This window comes from Malus domestica, chromosome 16, assembly GCF_042453785.1.
Source record: "Malus domestica chromosome 16, GDT2T_hap1".
NCBI classification, from domain to species: Eukaryota; Viridiplantae; Streptophyta; class Magnoliopsida; order Rosales; family Rosaceae; genus Malus; species Malus domestica.
Genome location: NC_091676.1, coordinates 2934625 through 2959484, shown reverse-complemented (window position 1 = coordinate 2959484; position 24860 = coordinate 2934625). Strand labels below are relative to the sequence as shown.

The 24860-nt window shown below is 37.9% G+C and overlaps 2 protein-coding genes across 2 annotated transcripts; both read left to right on the top strand.

Moving 5' to 3' along the window:
* Positions 1-6469: 6469 nt before the first annotated feature.
* On the top strand, positions 6470-8581 carry LOC103431822 (ethylene-responsive transcription factor ERF118-like). The gene is made up of 2 exons (XM_008369991.4): positions 6470-6863; positions 6981-8581. Exon 2 carries the CDS (start codon positions 7194-7196, stop codon positions 8223-8225), a length of 1032 nt encoding a protein of 343 aa, XP_008368213.3. The 5' UTR covers positions 6470-6863; positions 6981-7193; the 3' UTR covers positions 8226-8581.
* A 13843-nt stretch (positions 8582-22424) lies between these two features.
* Positions 22425-24335, top strand: LOC103402707 (3-ketoacyl-CoA synthase 6). The gene has a single exon (XM_008341458.4). The coding sequence runs from the start codon at positions 22586-22588 to the stop codon at positions 24074-24076; it is 1491 nt and encodes a 496-aa protein (XP_008339680.3). The 5' UTR covers positions 22425-22585; the 3' UTR covers positions 24077-24335.
* Positions 24336-24860: the final 525 nt, after the last annotated feature.

The window sequence follows — 24860 nt, the reverse complement described above, 5'->3', positions numbered from 1 at the left end:
CCATACCTACACGCCATCATGTCCATCCATTGAAAATAATCACTACGTAACAAGATAGAATCGTAACACTACGGATAATTGTAGGGAATATTTTTGCTCGTCAACGCTAAGTGATGGTAATGCTTACCATCATATCTGTCATCATAAGATTAGTTTAAATTTCGGAAATTTTCATAGTTGATGGACACAAATCTTAAAATTTAAACTTATTTCATTGTGATAAATAAGGTGGTGAGCATTACTACCACTTCAGAATGATTTGACAAAAATTACCCTTAATATAATAAATAATAGGCTAAAATGATTTGACAAAAATTGAGGGTATTTTTGTTATTTTATCCTTATTTTACAGTGATTTTTCATGGAATGATCAAAATAATTGATTGGGGACAAATTTAAGGACCAATTCTATTGATTTCAAATCTCAGAAACCAAAGTGAGTAATTATGCAAATCTCAATAATCATTTTAGCTAAAAAGCCTTAAAACGTCAAAACTTAACGGTATAACATATTACTAACATGAAGAGTGGCTCAAATTTAGAAGACGTTCTCATATTACTCAAATATCATAGTGTTTTTTCTTTTCTATATAATATCACTTGATTGCTTTGAACTCCCACTACTTTAAATAAAATGATTACACTAAAGACCAATCATCTAATTCCATGCGAGAGAGAACGAATTACTTGAGCTAATCAAACATCGAATTAGTAGTAACCATGTATTAAACTCGTCACTTATATAAACATCACGCATAATAACACATAATAATTTTGAACAAACTTTAACATTTTGGTTTCACGTAAGTCTCGTTTTCTTTGGCCGGGGCATGGACTATTGGTCTTTGACTTAGGTCATCTTCAATCATGGGTTATAGGTCACATTTAGCGTTAATATTGATAAAATTGGTCGCCAATCAAAGAGCTAAAGAGAAATAGACTAAAAAAATTAGAATAAGGCCCAGTTTGGTATTGATTTTTTACAAAATTATGTTTCACTTTAAAGTTAAATAGTAAAAAAAAGTTTGGTAAAAATAAAATATATTGCTTATTTTAAAAGCAATGACCTCCAAACAATAGCTTTTAAAAGTAGCATGTAGGTTGCTTTTAAAAGTTACTTTAATAAAAAACGAAGTTGAACTTTTAGAATATTTTTAATTCATGTAGTCAGCTAATTAATTTCAAATAATGACATTATTCATCTTTTAAGACATTGCTTTTACATTACTTGTCACATCCCGATCACGCCCCCATCACATTCTGGGCTCGATTCCGTCGTAGCACAATATTGTCCGCTTTAGGCCTCGATCACGCCCTCACGGTTTTGTTTCTGGGAACTTACAAGAGAACTTCCCAGTGGGTCATCCATCCTGGGATTGCTCTTGCGCGAACTCGCTTAAATTCTTAATGGACATTATGGGTTGGGGTGTGTCATTACTTTTCATACCCAAAACACTTTTAAAATACAATTTATCAAACGTTTAACTGCTTTATTTTTCTATTAATTATTCTTAAAATACACCAAAAACAATTTATTAAAAAAGCACATGTTAAAAAATAATAAAATATGAGGAAGAATTGGAGAGGAAAAATCTAGCCTTTCTTAGTGGACTGTGCGTTTAGTATAATAGACTGTTACGGTATTACCTACCAATTCCATGGCCAAAAGTTTATGGTTGCTTGGGGCGTGGTCGCCGCGTGGGACATAAAAGTACATGCGCCATTTTTTTTCTTGGCCAGCCAGCGTACGGACCGTTGGATCAGCTTTTGCTCCTCTCGAAAATCGATCTGCACATTGTCACGTGCTTTATGTGTGGGATTATACTTGCACACTGACTGGTCAGTATGCAAAATTTACTGACTCCAATAAAACAAAGACACCTGTTCATTTTCAAATCTCTATCACACAACCAAACACCCCTAGTTCTACCTCTCTCTGCCACAGTCCGCTCCAGACCTGCAAAAAATTGCAAATTCTTTCACAAAAGCTATTACCCATCTACTGAACCCACTGAATTATTTTTAGATTAAAAACAAGGTTCATGCTCTTCTTTGAGGTTCTTTTTCACCTATCGGTGGATGTAAATTTCTTCCTCATTAATCTTGGATAAAATTACCTCTATAAAACAATTAACACATTTGGTTAAGGCCAAAAGTTTCATGCGTCTACGATGAATGAAGGGCTTTGGCTGAAGAACCTCCGATACAAAAATTAGAATTTAGAGATAAGAGTGTTTAGAGAGTTTAGTGAGTTTTTGGAGTTTTGCAAGAGTGTGGATGTAGGTTTTTAGAGAAAATGAGATTCAATATATAGAGCATGGCTAGTCCCCCTTTTAAGAAATGGTGGCCGGCCCTTTGGGGTATTTTTGTGTGAAATATGTGATTTAATTGGTAATTAATGGATTAATGGATGAAATAACTTTGAATTTGTTACCTATTTTGGACATTTTTTACTTGATTGAGGGATGATTGTCCAATGCTCGGGCGTAGAAATCCCGATGTGCCTCGAGGGTAATTTTGTTATTTTTAACCAAAAATCCACGTGTTGCCTCTTGATTATTTTTGACTTCACACTGTTTGTCTTTGTTGTTTGGCTGTGTGATTGGAGACTTGACAATGGACAAGTGTCTTTATTGTATAGGACTAGTAAAAGGTTAGTAAATTTTGAGTACTGAATAGTCAGTGCCCAAGTATTATCCTTATGTGTGCTCTTCGCTGGGACCCACAGCTTGTAGATAACGGGGTAATATTATGATGAGGTCGGTCTCATGATTTCTTCCCATCGAGGTTTTCCTATGATTGTGGAAGATGATCCAACAAAATAAAAATTGATTTAATATTTTTTATTATACCTATTCTTTGTGGGATGGGACATTTAAATTCGTGTTTCTTCGGCCCTAAGTTACTCCTTCAACACAGCTTAGTTAACTGATAATTTTGTTTTTTGAACAAGTTAACTGATAATTATTTGACCAAGAAAAAATGAACTTTATAATTAATTCAAATTAATCTTTTTTTGTTGGAAATTTATATTAATTCTTTAGAATTTTTTATCTTTCAAACAAACAATATTATTTATTCTAAGAGATAAAGGGGAGTGGCCTAAGCCTCACAATTGACTAACAATAACTTAGTTCAAATTCGTCTTTGACGATAATTGAATCTAAAATCTCTTACTTACAAGTGAGGAGGAATATGTCACATCCCGGCACGGGCCCCAACCACATCTCAGGCTCGACTCTACTGTAATACGATATTGTCCGCTTTAGGCCCCGACTATGCCCTCACGGTTTTGTTTCTAGGAACTCATGGCGGCCCCGACCACGTCCTCACGGTTTTGTTTCTAGGAACTCATACGAGAACTTCTCAGTGGATCACCCATCATGTGATTGCTCTCGCGTGATCTCGCTTAACTTCGGAGTTCCGATGGAACCCAAAGTCAGTGAGCTCTCAAAATGCCTTGTGCTAGGTAGAGATGAGAATATACATATAAGGCTTACATGATCCACTCCCCTGAGCGATGTGAGATATTATAATTAAGTGAGATCACGCGAGAGCAATCCCATGATGGGTGACCCACTGGGAAGTTCTCGTGTGAGTTCCCAAAAGGCCTGGTGCTAGGTAGAGATGTGAATATACATATAAGACTTAAATGATTTACTCCCCTAGACGATGTAGGATGTTACAGAATACCACTGTACCGTGATACTGTGTGCAAATTCTTTAAAACCCTTTAAAATTATCATCAAGTGCTGTACACCCATAAGTTAAATTTTTTTTTCTACACCCATACTAAAACATATGTGAATATATATGAGGATAATCTAACAATTATTTTTCATGATAGAATGCATTAAATAAATTTAAAAAAAAATCTAATTGTAACGGTGAGAATTTGTTCAATCAAGTTATAAAATGCATTTTTAAAAATATAAATGATGATATAAACTAAATTTTAGTGTGTCGTTCCACGCCTTGATACACTAAGCATTATAATACAAGTAGTTGGTTACTTGAAAAAAAAATTTCAATCACTTAGTAGAATCATCTTCTGAGCACACTAAAAATATCTCTCATTGTATGCTTACTCCCACAAAAAAGTTTGACCTCCAAATTAATAAAAAAATTGGTAGGTAAAACTTACTATATGACTATCAATTTACAAGGGAAAAGTCCATTGAATATTTTCTCCCAAAGGTGGCCACAACAAAACAAATGAAGAAAAAAGCAAAACCAACTTCATACCTAAAAATACAAAAAAAAACAATAAACTAGAAAAAAGGTAAATCTCGTAAAATGACAAAATATTGATTCTATTTTGTCACCTAAATTCTCAAAATTACCTAAATAACCATTCGACAACACAATTAATACGGTTTTGCCGAAAGTAGCTCTGTGTGCACAGTCAACCACGCCTGGTTCGAAGCGCGTGCCCTGAAATTCTCTCAAGAAATGAATCGAGATTCTGCGTGGACTGACTCTCCCACCTAACCGGCTATGCAGTGCCATCGAGAACCGTACGATTGGACAATGTGGAACACAGCTGGCGAGCGGGAGTGTGGCGAAGAACTCGAGGGTGATATGCACAACGGGAGATTTTTTCGTGTTTTTAGCACAGTGAAAAGTCTAGCCCATGCCAGGTCATCATTTTGAATTAAATGTATTTATTAATTTGCTAAATTGATTTTCTTTTATAGAAAAAATAATGAAAAAGATTTGAAAATTTTGAATTTTAACGATAAAGACAAAATAAATGGTAAAATGAATAGTATCATGTTTGACTTTTTATGGTAAAAATATAATTTTTCGTTAAAATAAACGGTACTGTAAGCTTTTAGTTAAAACTTTCATTTTTTATCTACATTTTATATATTTATTTTCACACGCTCGTCGTCTCTGCTTTTTTCATCAATTTATTGGCCGCAGAGGAAAAACGCAGCATGGCGAGAGTGTGAGAGAAAAGCAACACTGAATCTGAAACGCAGGCAGAGAGAGTGAGGAGAGAAAGAGACAAAAGACCTGAGGAGGAATAGAATATTGAGGAGCGAGAAAGCAACACAAAGGTAACTGCAAATTGTTTGAATACCTTTTAATTTTGGTTTTTGTGATTTTTTTTATAATTTAATTTTGAATTAAAAAAAATGGTTATGTTTTCTACATAATTAATGTATGAGAAGTAAAAATTGGTGTTTTGATAGCAACCATTCTTTTTAATTTGTGATAAGAATTAAAATTTTAATTGATTTATTTATAAATTTTCCAAAATTATAAATTTTTCATGTTAGTCTAACTAGTTTTTCATCCAATAAAGTCATATTCTTGCACATAACTTGTATTTAAGGTTGTTTTGAATCTTCAACGCCTCACCCCCTTCTAACAAGTTGCTTAGACAAAAATAATTTTAAGATTTTATAAAAAATTGAAAAAAAAAAAGAACGACCTGTGCTCACTTCTCTGTGTTTTGAAGTGAAGATAGCTCAAAAACATAGTCGCCGGGAACCTCAACCTATTGTAAATTTTGAGGTTATTCTTTATGTTGAAATGTTGAAATAACTCTAAACTAGGGGTGCAACTCGGGCGGGTTAGAAGGTCAACCCAACTCTAACCCAACTTTTACAATTTGGGTTCGGGGTCGAATTGGGTTTTAATCGGATTTATTCGGGTTTGGGTTTACTTGGGTTGGTTTCGAGTTGTCCAACTTTTTCAAGTTTTAATCGGGTTCATGCAAAGTTTGAATTAAAATACAAGAAATACCAAAGTTAGTACCAAAAGGAACACTTCATTGTCCAAAGCTAGTACCCAACTCAAGTGTTGTCCTTCGAATCTCCTGTAGAAAAATCAAAGTGTGGCTGCCAAAAAAACAATTGCTTTTTGCAACTCCATGCACTTTTCTATCGTAATCAATCAAAAGTGACTAGTGAATCCTCCATGAAGGTGCAAAGGTCATTGAGAAGCTTGTTGCACAACTCAACCCAATTGGGTTTGGGTAATCAGGTTGGGTTGAGTTTGACAAATGATCAACCCAACTCAACTCAATCAATGAACGGGTTGAAACCGAATTGGGTTTAGACAGGTTATAACTAAAAAAAAAATCCACTTGTTCGAGTTTAAAGTCGAGTTGAATATGGACGGGTTTAGGTTAGTCCGACCCAAGTTGCACCCTTACTTTAAACATCAATCATGTGTGTTTCACATAACTTATTTTGAGTAAAAAATTACTGAATAGAATGATATGACAAATTAATAATTCTTCAGCCCGCTTTAAAATTTTATTTTATACAACAAATTAAAAAATATATATAATTTCATTTGTTATTTTAAAAATTTTGATTTTATGGAGATTTGCGTTGTTGAATCTTTTAATTGAAGGTCAGTTTTTATATTTAATTTTTTTTTTCTGTTTCTGTAGAGTCGGTGTATTGTAAAAGTCGATGAAAACTATTTAACCACACTCTCTGATCTCTGTCACATAAAATCGTGGCCATAGATTCGTCATCCTCTCTATCCCTTTTGACCACCAAACAGTCTGAGGATTTAGGGGTTTTGCTGCGGCTATATCTAGCTATCACTCTTTCCTCTTAGTCTTTTTCTTTCGCTTTGGCTCTCTCTCTATCTTTTCTCACAGATTTTTACCGAAGGTTTTGGATTTGGGTTTTCTCTGAGGAACGGAGGAGAGCGAAAGAGGAGGCTGCGTGGAGAGGTTTTATGTCGGCTAGCTTTGATTTGGTGGTGCTTGGGGCTCCGTCGAAGCTCTGGATTTTAACTGCTGCTTGCTCTGCCGTCTGCTTTATGCTGCTCTGCTTTTTCCGGCAGAGATTCAACCCGGTGATTCGACCTGTTTCGATGATTTTGAGACCAAAAAGGTATGTGGGTTTTTGGTTATATTCTCTAAATCTTTGTTAAACCCCTGTGGGTTTTTCAATTCTGGGTTGATTTTTTAGTTTTTAAATTTAAATCTTACTAGTTGTTGAAATTTGCAGGATTTGTTCTGGATTGCAATATTTTGGGGCTTTTCATATAAAAAGATTTTCTTTCCTCTTCTTATTCCTGAGAGTGGATCTAACCTGATACCACTCACATCACAAACTCAAATCTCATATTTTTAATTTCGTTTTTGTTTTTTCCATTTTTCTGGGTAATTTTGAGGATTTTTGGGAGAAGATTTTAGGCATTTTTAGAAATTAGTTCAGAAAATGCCTGAGCCTCGGAGACAGCTGGTAAATCAGCGGAACAGTATGAGAAAGTCCAAGAGAGAACTATTTCCTGCTCAACAGTCCAAGATTATGAGGAAAGTCCGTATTATTTGTTACGATCCCGACGCCACTGATGACTCATCTTCGAGTGAAGATGAAGGAGGAAGAGAAAGAAGCTTTGCTAAAAACCCAAGACGCTTCGTTCGTGAAATTACTTTCTGTCAACCCAATGTTGCGCTCCCGCCGCCGAAGGCCGCCGCTGAGCCGGAGAGCTCAGGTCAAGACAGCAACTACGGTGGAGTTAAAACCCTGAAACCCAGCAACAAGAAGGTGATTTTCACTAAATCCCATCGGCAGTCCTCTTCTCCTTACAGAGGAGTGAGACAGCGCAAATGGGGGAAATGGGCAGCTGAGATTCGTGACCCTTTCAAAGGGGCTCGTATCTGGCTTGGTACTTTCAACACTGCAGAGGACGCTTCCAAGGCCTATGAGGCGAAGCGGCTTGAAATTGAAGAAATGGTGGCAGCTGCTCCGGCGGCCGTTTCAGCCTCTGATAAAAGCAACACCACCTCGGCTTCAGTTGTCGTTTCCAACAACTGTTCCTACAACAACGTTGAACCTGTTTTGTCTGAGGATTCCGACTGTGTTCTGTCTCAGAGGTCTCCTTCGTCAGTGCTTGATTTGGAGACATCTGCTTCTAATAACATTCAGAATGGTGCTGATTTGGAGAAGGAGATTGCCGATGATTCGACAAATCTTGGAGAGCTGCAAATACCCGATTTGGGTTTTCTTGATGATACATTGGGCCCTCTTCATTTTGATCAAGAGATAAACTTGGGACCGGAGCTCGATTCTCTTTACTTAGAGGATTTCGGGCAATACTTCGACGATTACAGCAGCATTGAGGATATTCAGATTCCCGGATTTGAAAGCGATGAGCCGAGCAGTCTTCCCGACTGTGATTTTGAGGATCTTGGCAAGGATGACATTGCTTGCTGGTTGGATGAACCCCTCAACATAGTATGCCAATAAGTTTTGCAGCTAGGAGAGTATCTTAAGAGTTTAATCTCCGTTAGTATCGGTAATTATTATCTATGGTTTTGCAGCAGTTAGGTGAAACATCAAGAACTCGTCACCAACACATTGGGGGTTCTTGAGCGAGTGTTTAATTAATTTGTTTGTTTAAAGAGAGATTAAGACGGTGATTAGCGGCTTAAGCATGGTAATGTTCAGTTTGAATCCTTGGGTTTTCTCGTGCTATCAGAGCCGTCCAAAAGGGTTTTCGATCTCATTCGTTGTCGCTGAAGGGTTTAATGTTATATCTCTCTGTTTTCTCCGTGATGTAGTACTGGACTATGAAGTTTCTGCAATGAATTGTACCTTACCTACTTTCTGATTTCTTTTTAAATGTTCATGGAGTTTTAGTGTGGATTGTTAACCATTGATGGAGCACAAAGCTCGTGTCCCTTTTATTGTCGGGTCTTCTCAGCAGTTATTACTAAATTTCTTTGATATCAAGGTAGATGGTGACTTATTTTACCAATCTCCAATCAAAAGGGGTCAAGGGGTTATGTTTAGTCCTATAGCCTCGTAAAAAACGTATTTTTTTAATGAACATGTCATATTTTATACCATTTCTAACCGTATGGGTCAAAAGATTGTAGCCAAAAACATAGTCCGTTTGACAAAAAATTCATGTCCAACCGAATGACGTTATTTTTTAGCTGGTTAATTGAATTAAATTACCATATTAAAATAAAGTTTTTAAATATATTTGAATGTCACTTGTCGCTAAATAAATATGGCTCCAGATTTCTTATCTTTATATAATAAAAAAGATGTAAAAATTTGGTGAAGAATTGAAATAAAATGAGATAAGATAGTATAGAATAGTGGAAAGAAGGGTGACAAATGGCTTAGGTATTTATAGGAAACAAAAATTCCGCCTAAAAAAAATAATTCAAACCAACAATAACCTGACGTAAGCTAGCATGGGTTTGGGCTGGTGCAAACGGGCTGGCTAGCTGGCTCATTTTGGCTAGCCTGCTGGCCTGGTGGATAAATTATGGCCTGGTGGGGCCCACAAGCCATTTGGCCTAGTCCTTGGTTGGAGACGTTTTTTTTGTGTCAAAACGGACTATATTTTGGCCTATGGCCCTTTAGCTGGGTTGGTTGGAGATGGCTTAATTGTTCCTCCCTATTGTGATAGTGCTGAAACATAGACCATGCGGCGGTGTTCCAAAATTAAAACGCATTATTGTTGTGCGTTTTAACTTTTCGAATGGCGTTGAATCATTGGTTTTTGCCATCTAGAAATATTATCATGCCGTCGGATAATTGGTTCTCCGCCATGGAATGCTCAAGCTTCATCGGATAATTAGTTTGGGACACCCGTCACTTTGTAATGCTACTTTGGCACCTTGGCTATATCTCATGATTTAAAAATTCGTCACCTTGTAATCCTACCCATCTTCGGATAACTGACTAGGACATTTCATATCTAGGAATGTCGCTATGGCGTCCTAAATCAGTGGATATATTTTCACAAGGCTAATTTTTCATGGCAATATGTAATATTGATCTGGAACGTCATAGTTGCGGCGGAAAGGAGCGAGGAAGTCCCTCTGTTCTTCGTTGTTGTGAAAACGTAGTGAGGGTTGTAGGAGTGGACCTGAGTTGGTTTTCTTTTGCCAGACAAAGCATAATATCTTGAACTAGAGGCAGTAAAATCCTTGCAGGTCCCTTTGAGCTAGCTGTAGTCCAATAAATCCAATTCGCTCTCCTTGCAGGTCCCTTCAACTAAACCACTGGGTGTTTGGTAACACAACTTCAATGCCTCTGCTTGGCACGTGTCCTGGTGAAGATCCTCTAACATCACATGCCACTGCTTGTAAATTTCGGAAAAAGATTATCTGTGGATCTCTTCCTCTAAAGTCCACGAACCAAATAATTCGGATCCTTAAATTTTGATTCAACAACAAAAAATATAGGGAAAATTAGGTTCACATCCTTCTTTTTGTTACTCCATTGATTAAAATCCTATTCATTTTCAATTTTTGATCAAGGTCATTGGGTATTAATAACATCATTAATTATTTGAATAATAAAATATTTTTATTTTTAAATATATTCCTTTAATATTAAAAATGTTACAATTAGTATTTTTATATTTATGGCTAAATTTTTTATCATATATTTTTATTTTTAGTTTGTACCTATTTTTAATTTGCAAATATTTTTTAATTTGTACACATATATTAGTTTCTTTTTGTGCCCATATTTTTTAAAGTTTTATTTGTGTTTGTACCTATGTATATACCGTCATGTGACATTGTATATTTAATCAATGATAGAACAATTACATATGGTATATTTATGTTTTATGCCTAAATTTTGTATCATATATTTTTATTTTTAGTTTGTACCCACTTTTAATTTGCAACATTTTTTTTAAATTTGTAGTATTTTCTACCCATGTATTAATTTCTTTTAGCGCCTATATTTTTAAAATTCATTTGTATTCATAATTTTTAATCTTTAATATGTACCCTAATTTATTTCTAATGTACCCATTCTATGTGAAATGTACCAATTTTTTTAACACTATGGATACATTCGTTTGCCATTTATTATTTATTATTTTTACATAGCTTTTATCAATTTATTCAATAAAAATATTTGATTTTTTTTATCGTAACCATTTCTAATAGTATTATAGTGAAGGATTTTAAATTTATAGGATTATAAATCTCATAAAATATCAAACAATTAATGTCAAAACTATAAAAATATAAATATTAATAGTAATATAATGAGGTGTATAAAGTCAAGGGAACTTGATCAAACTTTGAATACTATTAAGATTTTAATAAAAGAATATTAAAAATTAGATAACGTATTCAAAATATCCCAAAAAATTATTATAACTTTAAAATTTTTTTATTAACTTCTATGCTTTTTACTAACTTTTCTGTTTTAATCAGATGAAACTGATTATAAAATCTGTTGTTTAACAAAAGAGCAATCATTTCGCATTACTTATGAATAATAAGTGAACGTCCCCTATGTTAACGGAAAGGCAAACCACTAATCAGTTTTATCTGGTCTTAATAAAGTGCTTTTTAGGTAGCTTCTTATTTACTTATAGGATTAATACCAAGGCTGTTTAAAATGTATTGTATTTACACCAAATAGTTATTATTTAGTTTAGAATGCGATATTTTGGTGGGAGATCTGTAAAAACTTAAAGGGGAACTAAGACCTTTCTGCAAGTGTTCAAAAAGACTAAAGCTACACTAACACTTCGAGGAAAATTCAAACTTATGTGCAAAATGATGGAAACAATGTTGTGCTTGTTAGCTCCAAAAGTCTAAGGGCTCGTTTAAATATGTTTTTGAAACGACTGAAAGCACTTTTAGAGAAAATATTTTTGGGTTTCAAAAGCACTTAAAGTGTTTTCTACAAGAAACACTAGTTTTGTGCTTTTTCTATGAAGCACTTTAAGTGTTTTTCTAGCATTTACTTGCATCTTTACTAATGATTGGTTCTAAAAATATTTTCACTAAAAATGTTTTCAGTCATTTCAAAAGCACATCCAAATGAGCCTAAATGTATTTAAAAAAAAAATTTAAGAGATTTTCCAGTTAAAAAACGCATTTAAGCTTTTGGACTTGAATTATAAAAAATGTGACTAAACAACGAAAAACGAAAAGAAACCGTAATTAAGGTCTTGTCTTAGATTGAAATCAAAGAGAGGAATGTCCTTTCCTTTTGATTAACAGTTAACAATTCTGCATCACGACTTTTTGTCACAGCTTTTATTATTACATTTGATACTGGCTTTTTACAATGGATAAGAAAGTATTATCATTTTTTTAATTCCTAATCTTCTCTTTGTAAACTAGCACATCTGAAAATTGAAAATAAAATATATTTCACATTCAAAATCTGTAATTAAATACTTTAAAATTAAAAATCAATTTAACTACGGGACTAGTTGATCTCATTTTAATTATTTTTTCACTTCTTCGATTCATGACTCCATTACAAGTAAACATGCCTATTGTTTTTATTTTAGAAACAAAAAGTTTAGGGTGAGGGAGTCTACCTCATTTCTGGATCAGAGCATATCATAAGTTTATTTAAGAACTTACAAAGAGGTCTTAGTTTTATTTTTAATTTTTTTATTACAGATCACCCACCAAAAGAAATTGCTGACAGCAGAACTCGAACCTAGACTTTAATTTAGCAAAGAGAATGGTTTTTACCAACTTAACTCACTGTTTATATGTAATGTAAATATACTGCTTTAGCCAAACTGGTAGATCCCTAGAATCAAACATTCTGTTAAAAGCTCTGTCCAAAACTTTGACGGTCAAAAGGCATAAGACAGACACGCCAAAAACTTTAACGAAGCAAAAATTGAATATTGAAAAAGGAAAAGAAGAAGATAACAAAACACAAATAATGATGGAGTTCCTGCTTTAACACCCTTGCTCATTCCTTATCTACTACTAGTGCCGGATACAGAAAATAATATTATGAGGGTCAATAAAAATAGCGCGCATAGTGTGCAATTTTTTTTTTACCATAAATAGCATGCATATCGTTATTTCATCGAGTCTTGGTATGCCTAAAGTCATTTGGAAAAGCATATTGCACACCTATTAATGTATGCAAGGGGCAGCACCCAAGATATACATGAACATTCACCGAGTCTTGATAGGCCTGAAGTCAGTTGGAGGGCATGTATGAAGCCAACTCTAATCTTCAAAATAACAGCACCCAATGTATCCATGAACATTTACCGAAGTTCGGAGGATCAACATTTAAGGTATTCATAGACGTTCACCAAAGTTCGGAGGATCATCATTCAAGGTATTCATGGACGTTCACCGAAGTTCAATGCATCCGTCACTGTCTACTACTATTGATTTGTTTTCCCTTTTAGACAAGTGGAGGGGAAATCGAACTCAAGGCTTCGGGTGCAGGAGACAAATGCTAAGATTGTATCTTAAAACGAAACTTGGAACGCACTCAAAGGCAACGCCTTGTGCGATTCGTTCATAGAAATCGTTTCTGTTGGAAACTAGTGATGCAGTCATCAAACGTTGTTTCAAGCGTTTTGAAGGGTGGAAATACTAGTGGTGCTATTTTACTGGTATCCATGCCATGTGGATTACTGTCTCCTTCCACGCTGCTACGCCTACAATTTATGTTTAATTCCATTAATAATTTTTCATACTAAGCCAAGAAAAACTTAAAAACACTAGAGATACTCACTTGTTTTCATATGGATAGGATGGATATTTGGCCCTCAACATCTCATTGATCTCCAACCAGTGCGCAACCGAGCTCGAACATATCAGCCTTCCCGACGCTTAGCTTTCCACCATTGCTAAAATGTGCGCAGCCACCACATCATCTATGTGCACAAATCCTACTGTCGTGTTCGGGAACTCCCCTCTTGAACCTAACGGCATATTCAATATACGTATTCTCAAATTGGACAAATTATTGTTCGATACTAGAATATTGTCACGTGGTTTAACTTGTCATTATAGCAAGTATCATATATAGTGTGCTGGTTGGTTGTGGTGCTAGCAGAGGACCAACCAGGAACGACAGATTCACCACCACGAGATCCATTCTGCTCTCCTCGGCAATTCTCCATGCCTCCTACTCTGCTGTAGTTTTTGCATAAGCATACCAAAGCTGTACACAAACAATAATTTACACATGAATATTGCATTTCAACTTCAATTCAACATAAGTGTTATTTTTTATGATGAATGTGGTAGGCCAAAGAAAAGCTAAGCAGACAAGAAGAAATCCTTTCCCCCAGACCGCATTAGCACTTACCACCGGTTCAGGTACAAGATACTATCATTACTGCTTGGACAATTAGACATCCAACCCATAATCGCTACGACCCAATTGATCTGGAACTAAACATGGAGTGGAAGGGTTTGTAAGTGGTTACATTGTAGTGCTTGCAGTACTTAGGATCACTCCAAAATGTGATTCATTGAGTGGAGAGGCCTGCTGGGCATCGGAACGATATCTTATAGAAAAGCAAGAAGAGGTGAGCACAACCCCATTTCACGCGTGCTTTTGAGCACGAATTCAGAACATTTAGCGTGCCCTTTATACATGGATCAATCAAATTTGCCTACAATCAAATCAAAGTTTCGTTTTAGCTTGAATATTTTTCATGAATGCACCACATTTTAGCACTCTGCAGTTTTGAAAGCTCTCAAATTTTCTCCCAATCAAGCAACAAGACAGCTAAAAGATCAAATGAAGAGCTTAACTAAGTTGCCTGAACATTGTCGTCTTATGGAACAAGTACGGGCGATGCAGTGTGGAAGACTCCATCGACGCCTCGTACAGCCTCATCAAAGCTTCCTTCCACCATCAAATCAGCTTTCAACAACTTGAGCCTTTCCTTGGCTCCATTCAACTCCCACAGACAACCCACCTTCCCCACATCCGCTGTCATCAAATAAACCAATTGTAAATTCTAGCTACATGAACTGTAATCATATCTAAATACATAGATGGAATCATGGGACAATCTAAAATTATAAATTTTGAGTAGACTTGAGCGTAGTCATATTGGCTAGAGCGTAATGCTAGTTTATAGTTTGAACTTTGAATCTCATCCGGCTGATTATTTGAAGGTTTTGAATTTGTAGCGATATTAATTTTTTTTATTTTAAAATTAATCTTAATAGTAAGGAAGAGAGGAAGTACATTTGAACTCAGCTGCATGAAGAGGAGTAAACTGCTCCAACTAATGTCGCTACGTTTGTGTGTGCACCAACAATCCTACTCATATTCCCTTAAATTTGATAGACTAGTTTGAGGACGCATTTTCTCATTTAGCAGCAATGGGAAAAAATGGTGAAGTTGAGGGAAAAAGATAGTTGGCAGCTGGTTTGTACCAGTGACGTGCTCATTTTAAGGATTTTCGCTACCTTAGTACCGTTATAGTTATGGCCACAACAAAAGAATGATCCTTTATGTATTTCATTCTTTCCGGACCAGGTCATAGTCCTAGATCAGATTATGCCGGCTGCTCTTCAGTGGATGTTACTAATTAGTAATTTTCCCTCGATTTATTTTTTATTTTTTATGTAGTTTCAAAAGCTATAAGTGAACCAAGGGAAGCTACAAAATATTTGTTTTAGTCCAACAAGGAAGCTACAAAATGGGCCTCACTGTCGTCCTACAAGTTTAGATCATGGAGATTGGAGAGAGCACGCACACGCACCGGCAATGCCGCCATTGAAGCGACCATTAAATTTCTCTCAACTTTTTGTGACCGAACTACCCCATCCCTTCCTTCCAAACTGCTCCTATTCGGATTTGGTCAATCCCCACGTAAATATTATCTCAATACCTTATTTCTGTCAAATGTCAAACATCGCATACTCTATTGAGTCAAATCACTCGTCATTCTCCTCCTCCTCTCTCATAATCCCAGAAGATACTCCAAGTTTTCTGGGGTTAACATGAAAACATAATGAAACGAATCACTGAGTTATTTACGGAAGAAACTTAACGTGCCATAGATCATTATTCTGACATTCTGTGTCTAAAATACATCGTCGTAAGAGAAAAATTTACACATATCGTTGTATTATTAGCACGAGACACCATAATAAAGATATATTTAATTGTGTCATGTAAGTTCTTGTCGTTGTTTAGGGTTTAGGATTATTGTTAGCTCCAACGTATACTCTATTAAACTACAGAAATATAGTGAGAAGAAGAAGAGATTCAAGCAATTTAGAGAGAGAAGTAGAAACCAAACACTTCCAGTATATTACTTTTCTTACCTTCTAAGCAATCCCACATACATCAGTATTTATACCCTTTTCAATATTCTAAACAAACTACCTAACTAACTTTCTAACTAACTCTCTAATCTGCATACAAGTGGCAGTATCTCAGCCACACAATATATGTCTATCATCCTCCCTCAAGCTCATGTTTGGATGATCCTAACATGAGATTGTTACAATGAAAAAGGAACAATGAAGAACTGAGGCCTTTGGTCAAGATATCAGCAAACTGCTCCTTGGAGGACACAAACTGCACCACAAGCTTGTTCTGAGAAACCCGCTCTCGAACAAAATGCACATCAATTTCAATGTGTTTGGTCCGTTGATGTTGGACAGGATTGAAAGACAAGGCTATAGCAGAAAGGTTGTCACAGTATAAAACAGGAGGAGCAGACATCGGAAAATGCAGAAAAGCAAGGATTTGTTGAATCCAATCAAGTTCTGCTGCAGTGGAGGATAAAGCACGATACTCTGCCTCAGTCGAAGATCGGGACACTGTCTGCTGTTTCTTAGAGGACCATGAGATAGGATTATGCCCGAGGAACACCACAGACCCTGTTGTAGATCGCCGATCATTGGGATCTCCAGCCCAATCGGCATCACTAAATGCAGATAGTGCCAAGTCCCCTTGAGAATAGGTAATGCCACAGGACATAGTGCCCTTCAAATACCGAAGGATCCTTTTAACTGCAGTGAAATGAGAGACCATGGGATACTGCATAAACTGACAGACTTGATGCACAGAGAAAGCTATATCAGGGCGTGTGAACGTTAGATATTGAAGAGCACCCACCACACTCCTATATAAAGTAGGATTAGGATAAGGGTCACCATCATCCTTGAGTAACCTGGTAGAAGGTAAGCAGGGTGTGTCACAAGGCTTGGAGTCAAGCATTTCTGTTTTGACAAGGAGATCCTGTACATATTTCTGTTGGGACAAAAATAACCCCTTGGCAGTCTTGGAAATCTGAATGCCAAGGAAGTAGTGAAGAGGACCTAAGTCCTTGATGTCAAATTCAGAAGTTAAAGCATCAATGACCTGCTGAATCTCAGTGATTGCACTTCCTGTGATGATAATATCATCGACATATAGCAATAAGATCACAATATTGGCACCAACAGGTTTCACAAATAAGGAGGAATCAGAATAGGTGTTATGGAAGCCCAACTTAGGCAGAAAAGAAGTAAACCTGTCATTCCATGCCCTCGGGGCCTGTTTTAAGCCATATAGGGACTTATGCAATTGACATACCAAAGTAGGATTCTGGGGATCCTCAAAGCCAGGTGGCTGATCCATATACACCTCCTCCTGTAAGATGCCATGGAGAAACGCATTCTTGACATCTAGTTGCCGAAGTGACCAATTAAAGTGAGCAGCAAGTGCTAAAACAATCCTCACTGTGGTGGGTTTAACAACTGGACTAAAGGTCTCACTGTAATCCAGCCCAGGTTCTTGACTAAATCCCTTGGCAACCAATCGAGCTTTATGGCGTGCAATTGAACCATCTGAATGTCTCTTGAGTTTGAAAATCCATTTACACCCTACTAAATTCTTGTTTGCAGGTAAAGGAACTAAACTCCATGTTCCTTGAGTATGCAAAGCACTGATCTCTTCCTTCATTGCTTGAAACCACACAGGACTCTTGAGAGCAGATTTGTATGTTTTGGGTTCACACATAGACAAATCAGCATCCATGGAAGTAGCAAGAGCAGACAAAAGAACCTTCTTTTTGCTGATACCACTCTTACTCCTAGTCTGCATAGGGTGTATATTCAAGGAGGGAATGGAAGGAACCACTTGTAGTGTAACAGGACTATGTTCAAGTACCACAGGGTTGTGATCAGTGGGTGAAACTGCACCAGTAATGGACTGATGAGAGGGTGGTGGGTCAAGAAACTGAGACGTGGTTGGTGAGAAGGATGAAGACCCGGGAGCAGAAGGGGAATGTAATGGAGACTCAGGAGAAATAGGAGTATGAGAGGAGGGTATAGTGACTATAGGCTGTGAGGGGACGACAGGAAGAGATGACATGTCAGTAATGTGAACAGAAGTAGGAGATTGTGGTGTGGTGGCTCGGGACAACAAGTCATTATAAGGAAACTCATGTTCACTAAATACCACATGTCTAGACACAAAGAATTTATGTGTAGAAACTGCAAAACAAATGAAGCCCTTGAATTTGGATGCATATCCCAAAAACACACATTTTGTAGTCTTAGCTTGAAGTTTGGTAGCATTGTAAGGTCTTAAGAAAGGATAACAAGCACAACCAAACGTTCGCAAGTGATGAATCACTGGAACAGCACCATATAAGGCTTCAAAAGGAGACTGGTTATGGAGAATGGGAGTAGGCATTCTATTAATGAGATAAATGGCAGTTTGACATGCAAAGGACCAAAACTGGGAAGGCAGTTTAGCTGTTTGCAACAAAGTAATTGTGGTTTCAATAACGTGTCTGTGTTTACGTTCAGCCATCCCATTTTGTTCAGGGGTATAAGGACAGGATTTTTGATGAGAAATGCCCTTTTGGAGAAGAAAAGATTGAAGTGACTTGCTAATGTACTCACCACCACCATCACTTTGCAAAATTTTAATGTTTGCAGAGAATTGAGTGAGAACATAAGCATGAAAAGCAATAAAAGTGGCACAAAGATCGGATTTATTCATCAATGGGAAAATCCAGGAATACCGGGTACATTCATCAATGAAGGTGACATAGTACCGATATCCATCCACAGATTTACAAGGTGCAGGACCCCAAAGATCACTATGCACTACATCAAAAGGAGATACAGATTTATTGACACTTAATGCAAATGGAAGTTTACAGAATTTACCCTCAAGACAACTAGGACACAGAACCGGATTTGGGTCTTTTGCAAAAGCAACTTTGGACTTATGCAACATAAGAGAGACAACTGAATTAGATGGATGTCCTAATCTATTGTGCCAGGTAGTAGAAGTAACCAACTGACCAATGAGGGCTTTATTTGAAGCAATGCTTTGAGAACCAGCAGGTGACACATTGGCTAGAGATGAGAGTGGGTAGAGTCCATTACTGCACAATCCTTTATAGAGTACCCTCCCTGTGGCCTTGTCCTGGATCCAAAAACAGAAGGCATCAAAGATAAGCCAACAATTATTATCCAAACATATGCGATGGACAGATAGAAGATTCTGTGTTAATTTGGGAACATATAACACAGAATTCAATTTTATAGGATGGAGAGATGGTTTTATAACAGTACTACCAATGTGAGATACAGGCAAACCTTCACCATTGGCAGTGTGTATGACTTCATTAGTGGGATAAGGTGAAGCTAGAGACAGATTGGAAAGATCAGCAGTCATATGATTCGTTGCCCCGGAATCAGTGATCCAAACTTGGGAAGGAGATGAAGATGCTGCTGGAGGAGAGGGTTGTGGCACCATAGTATGAAAAGCCTGCATTGGTGCCTGAGACTGAATTTGTTGTGGAGCAGGAAACTGTGATGAATACCCTTGCTGTGAATAAGAAGCCTGCTGAGAATATGGATGCCCTGGTTGTGGATAAGAACCATTGCTAGCACCAATATAGTTGGGACCCTTGTCATTGTAAAAACAGAACCATGTACTGTGATTAAACCTGCCACAAATCTGACATCGGGATTTCGCAGAAGAATTGGATGGACAGAAAGGCGCAGAATGACCACCACAATTGCAAAGTTGACATAAGAGGAGATGTGGAGCAGAAGGAGGGGAGTGCTGCTGATGAGGAAAAGAACCAAGAACACCAGGACTTGGATTTTGGAGAACATGAGTTTGAGTAGGAAGATACGGCTTGGATGAAAAAGTCCTGTTATTTTGATGAAACCGGCCCTTCCCCTTGTTTTTGGGAGCATTGAACTGCTTGAAACCACCAGCCACAAAATTGGATTGAGTAGGTGCTCTCGGAGGTAAATTATGAGCAACCATTGCAGTCATAAAAGGTGCATTAACAGTGGATTCCAGAATAGCTTCTTCAGCAAGTAATTGTGTCCTAAACTCCTTCAGAGATATAACATTCTCACGTCCCCTTATTACTGTTCTGAATGTATTATACTCTGGTGGCAAACCATTCAACGCAAGAATGACAATATCTTCATCAACAAAATACACCCCAGCAGCTGAAAGATAATCTCTGGCCTCTTTGATTTTCTGTAAATATTGAGCAACAGAATCAGATCCCTTTTTAATGGTTTGAAGATTAGACTTCATCTGAAATATGCTAGTCTTGGAGACTGTGGAGAATTGTTCTTGCAATCGAATCCAGAGATCCCGAGAGCTTGTACTACCAATAGCACACGACAGAGCCATTGGACTCAAAGAAGCAGTCAGTAACTGCATCAGGGCTTTATCATGCATTATCCAAATCAAATACTCATCACTAGCAGAAGAAGTTGTTGAATTTGAGGAATTAACACCAGAATCTCCAGATGGTGAGGAATGTCGAGGAGGACAGGGATGCGTGCCGTCGACAAACCCTAGAATTCCATTACTCTCAAGCAGTAATTGCATTTGAAAATGCCAAGTGAGATAATTCGAATCATCCAACTTCACATTCACAGATGTAGAAATCGACGAAACTAGAGCAGTGATCGGAGATTGAAGAAGCTGAAGTTGAGAAGCTGTTACCATCGTTGCCGAAACTCACTGAAACAATGCATCAAACACCTGGAGTGCAATATTAGAAGAAGACGAAGACGCAACCAGATCGTAGTTGCAGAGCACCCAGAAACAATAAACCCTAGAAAGCAGAGAAGACGAAGTCAAAGCAATCAAGAAATGCGTACAAGAAGCAAGAATTCAGAGGAAGACGAAGTGTTGGAGCTGCGGAAGACTCGAATCGAAGAAGCTGATCAAGCTCTAATGGCGAGTGATACCATATTAAACTACAGAAATATAGTGAGAAGAAGAAGAGATTCAAGCAATTTAGAGAGAGAAGTAGAAACCAAACACTTCCAGTATATTACTTTTCTTACCTTCTAAGCAATCCCACATACATCAGTATTTATACCCTTTTCAATATTCTAAACAAACTACCTAACTAACTTTCTAACTAACTCTCTAATCTGCATACAAGTGGCAGTATCTCAGCCACACAATATATGTCTATCAATACTCAACGGATGTGAATATTTATCCGTCCAACTGTTTTTGGTGCATGAAATGCATTATTTCGAAAACAAATCAATTGGAGGCTGGAAATTAATTTCTCTAACTATAATTTGGTTGACTTCATTTTCAATTTTTTCCCAGGATATATATTTTGAAAAATGTTAAGGAAATTCTCTCAAAAGTATGACTCTCCATGAATTTTTTTCCACCTCATTTTCTTCCACAATGTTATATGATGTTGACACAAAAATTAACGTTAAGGTGTAAGATGGCAAAGAGTTCATAGATAATCTCACTTTAAGAGAGTCTCCTTAGCATTTCTCATATATTTTCTAGGCATTTAGTTTGAAGTCAAATTTAGATATAACATCATCGTCATGTAGTTGAGAATATGCATCAAATTAAATTACGTTCAGTTTGTATACCTAAACAGTCCTTAATAAGAAACTGTACAACCAAAAATTTAGAGTATTGTTATTGACACTCTAAAAGTTTCATTGTGTACTCCAATTTTTCTACATTTAAAAAGAAAAATTAACTTTTAAAGAGTGTCAATAACAGTACCCAAAATTTATATCTTTTCGTTTTGTATGATCGTATTGATAATTGAGATTAAAAATATCCCACATGTGAAACTAATTATTTAGTTTCAAACTAAAGTAGATTACACGTGTGTATTATAATTAAGAAAGAGAATAGAAGATATATGGTGACGATGTCTGATTAGAACAATTGTCACCTTAAGTGGAACGACATGGGGCCATTGTAACTAAAACACAACAGGTCTCATGCTATTATGAAACGAGTTGTACAACAACATGATCGGACAACTCAACTCAAATTTTTCTTAAAAGATGGATCCACGATATCCATCTACCATTGAACTTAATTAAGGATCAATCCCAAACTAGTTAATGTTTGACAAATTGTAGGAAGGGAAGCTCATAATTGGTGAACCAAAACAAAAGGAGCTATGTATGTTAGGGCATGGTTTTAGTTACATGTGGAAAAATAAATGTCTGGGAAAAGTATGATTAATACCAAAGTTAAGTCAACGTTGTAACTTAGTACTACAGTTTAGTGATATTTATTTTCATCTGTAAGTAAAATGTTTTATGTTCAATTCTCGTCAAAAATAAATTTGAACCACATTATTTAGCTCGCTCATTGTAAGGCTTAACTCACTCTCATTCTTTCGGTAAAAAAAAGTAAGTGAGCGTTGAGTGTCGTGTAGTCCCCATTTAATCCCCTCATCTGCCTCCTTCATTGCCCCGGTCCTGTTGCCTTTAAATCCCCACCCTCCTTCCCCAACTAATACAACACCCCCACAACTGTCACCACCACCACCACTGCTCCTCATCTCTTCTCATCTCTCTCCTTCTCTGCCGAACACCTAGCAGCCAACCATGCCTCCAATCTTGCCGGACTTCTCCAACTCCGTCAAGCTCAAGTATGTCAAGCTCGGCTACCAGTACCTCGTCAACCACATTCTCACCCTCACTCTCATCCCCATCATGGCCGGTATCCTCCTGGAGGTCCTCCGCCTCAGCCCCGATGAGCTTCTCAAGCTCTGGGACTCCCTCCACTTCGACCTCGTCCAAATCCTATGCTCCTCCTTCCTCATCATCTTCATCGCCACCGTCTACTTCATGTCCAAACCCCGCCCCATCTACCTTGTCGACTACGCCTGCTTCAAACCTCCGGTCATGTGCCGCGTTCCGTTCTCCACCTTCATGGAGCATTCCCGCCTCATTCTCAGCAACAACCCTAAGAGCGTCGAGTTCCAGATGAGGATCCTCGAGCGCTCGGGCCTCGGCGAGGAGACTTGCCTCCCTCCGGCAATCCACTACATTCCGCCCAACCCCACCATGGAGGCCGCGAGGGGCGAGGCGGAGCTCGTCATCTTCTCCGCCATGGACTCTCTGTTCGAGAAAACGGGGCTCAAGCCCAAAGACATCGATATTCTTATCGTCAACTGCAGCCTCTTCTCGCCGACGCCGTCTCTCTCGGCGATGGTGATCAACAAATACAAGCTGAGGAGCAACATCAAGAGCTTCAATCTCTCCGGCATGGGCTGCAGCGCCGGCCTCATCTCAATCGATTTGGCGCGCGACCTCCTCCAGGTGCATCCCAACTCCAACGCGGTTGTCGTCAGCACCGAGATCATCACCCCGAACTATTACCAAGGCAATGAGAGGGCGATGCTCCTCCCCAACTGCCTCTTCCGGATGGGAGGCGCCGCCTTGCTTTTATCGAACAGGAGGTCCGAGCACCGCCGCGCCAAGTACCGATTGGTCCACGTAGTCCGGACCCACAAGGGAGCCGACGACAAGGCGTATAAGTGCGTGTTCGAAGAAGAGGACAAGGAGGGCAAAGTTGGAATTTCGCTCTCTAAAGATCTGATGGCAATTGCGGGGGAAGCGCTGAAATCGAACATCACGACGATCGGGCCGCTGGTGCTGCCAGCGTCGGAGCAGTTGCTGTTTCTCATCACGCTCATCGGGCGGAAAATCTTGAACCCGAAATGGAAGCCCTACATTCCAGATTTCCGACAGGCGTTCGAGCACTTCTGCATCCACGCGGGCGGGAGAGCAGTGATCGACGAGCTGCAGAAGAATTTACAGCTGTCGGCGGAGCACTGCGAGGCGTCGAGGATGACGCTGCATAGGTTCGGCAATACGTCGTCGTCATCGCTGTGGTACGAGTTGGGGTACATCGAGGCGAAGGGTAGGATGAGAAAAGGTGATAGGGTTTGGCAGATTGCGTTCGGGAGCGGGTTTAAGTGCAACAGCGCTGTTTGGAAGTGCAATCGAGCCATCAAAACGGCGTCAGATGGACCCTGGGCTGATTGCATCGATAGGTACCCGGTTCATATTCCTGAAGTGGTGAAGCTTTAGGGTTTGCAAACAAGAACACGAATGAAATGGTGAATGGTGATTGGTGGTGCCTTTTCTTTGATTAAAATCAAATATATATTTTAATCATATATTACATGACGGTATGATTGAAATCTTTCTTTATATCATAAAAAACAGAATCTATTCATCAGCCGTCACAACATGTAGTTTTTTAAATGGTAATGTTAGGGAGACTTAATTTTTAAATTTGATTTTACATTTAATGTTTCTTACAACATCTAGTATTCTCTTTATACAACTCTCGCCTTGTTGATATACCTTGATTTTCTTTTGATTCATTCAATCATAAAGCTAAAAGAAAGTGGACAACCAGCGCTGATATCGGTGCAAAACTAACACTTGTACAAGGTCCCGTTTGAGTGGAACAAACATACTTCTGTCGAAATCAATTATACTTGTCCCGACCATAAATGAAATGCCTTGAGGCAGATGATGATATCTTCCATTCATGGAAATGTATTTTACGCATCTTTTTGTTCAGTTTACACAAGCTAAATAAGTAATTAACAAGGAATTTGAGGACCACCAAATTAAAAAAGGGATCCATCATAATTAATTTTTTTTGCACCGCCATCCAAAATGCAGCTAAAAGAAGAGGTCCTGGATTTAAGGTTATGAAGCTTCTGCCCCGGTGCATACGTAGTAGCTAGGGTTGGTGGCGCCAGGCGTAATATACGTGTATTGTACGAGTCTACAGGTCGAAAATATGGAAAGAGATTTTCATAGGAGGGGAAAGCTAAGTTCTGGGTTAGCTAACTCTAGC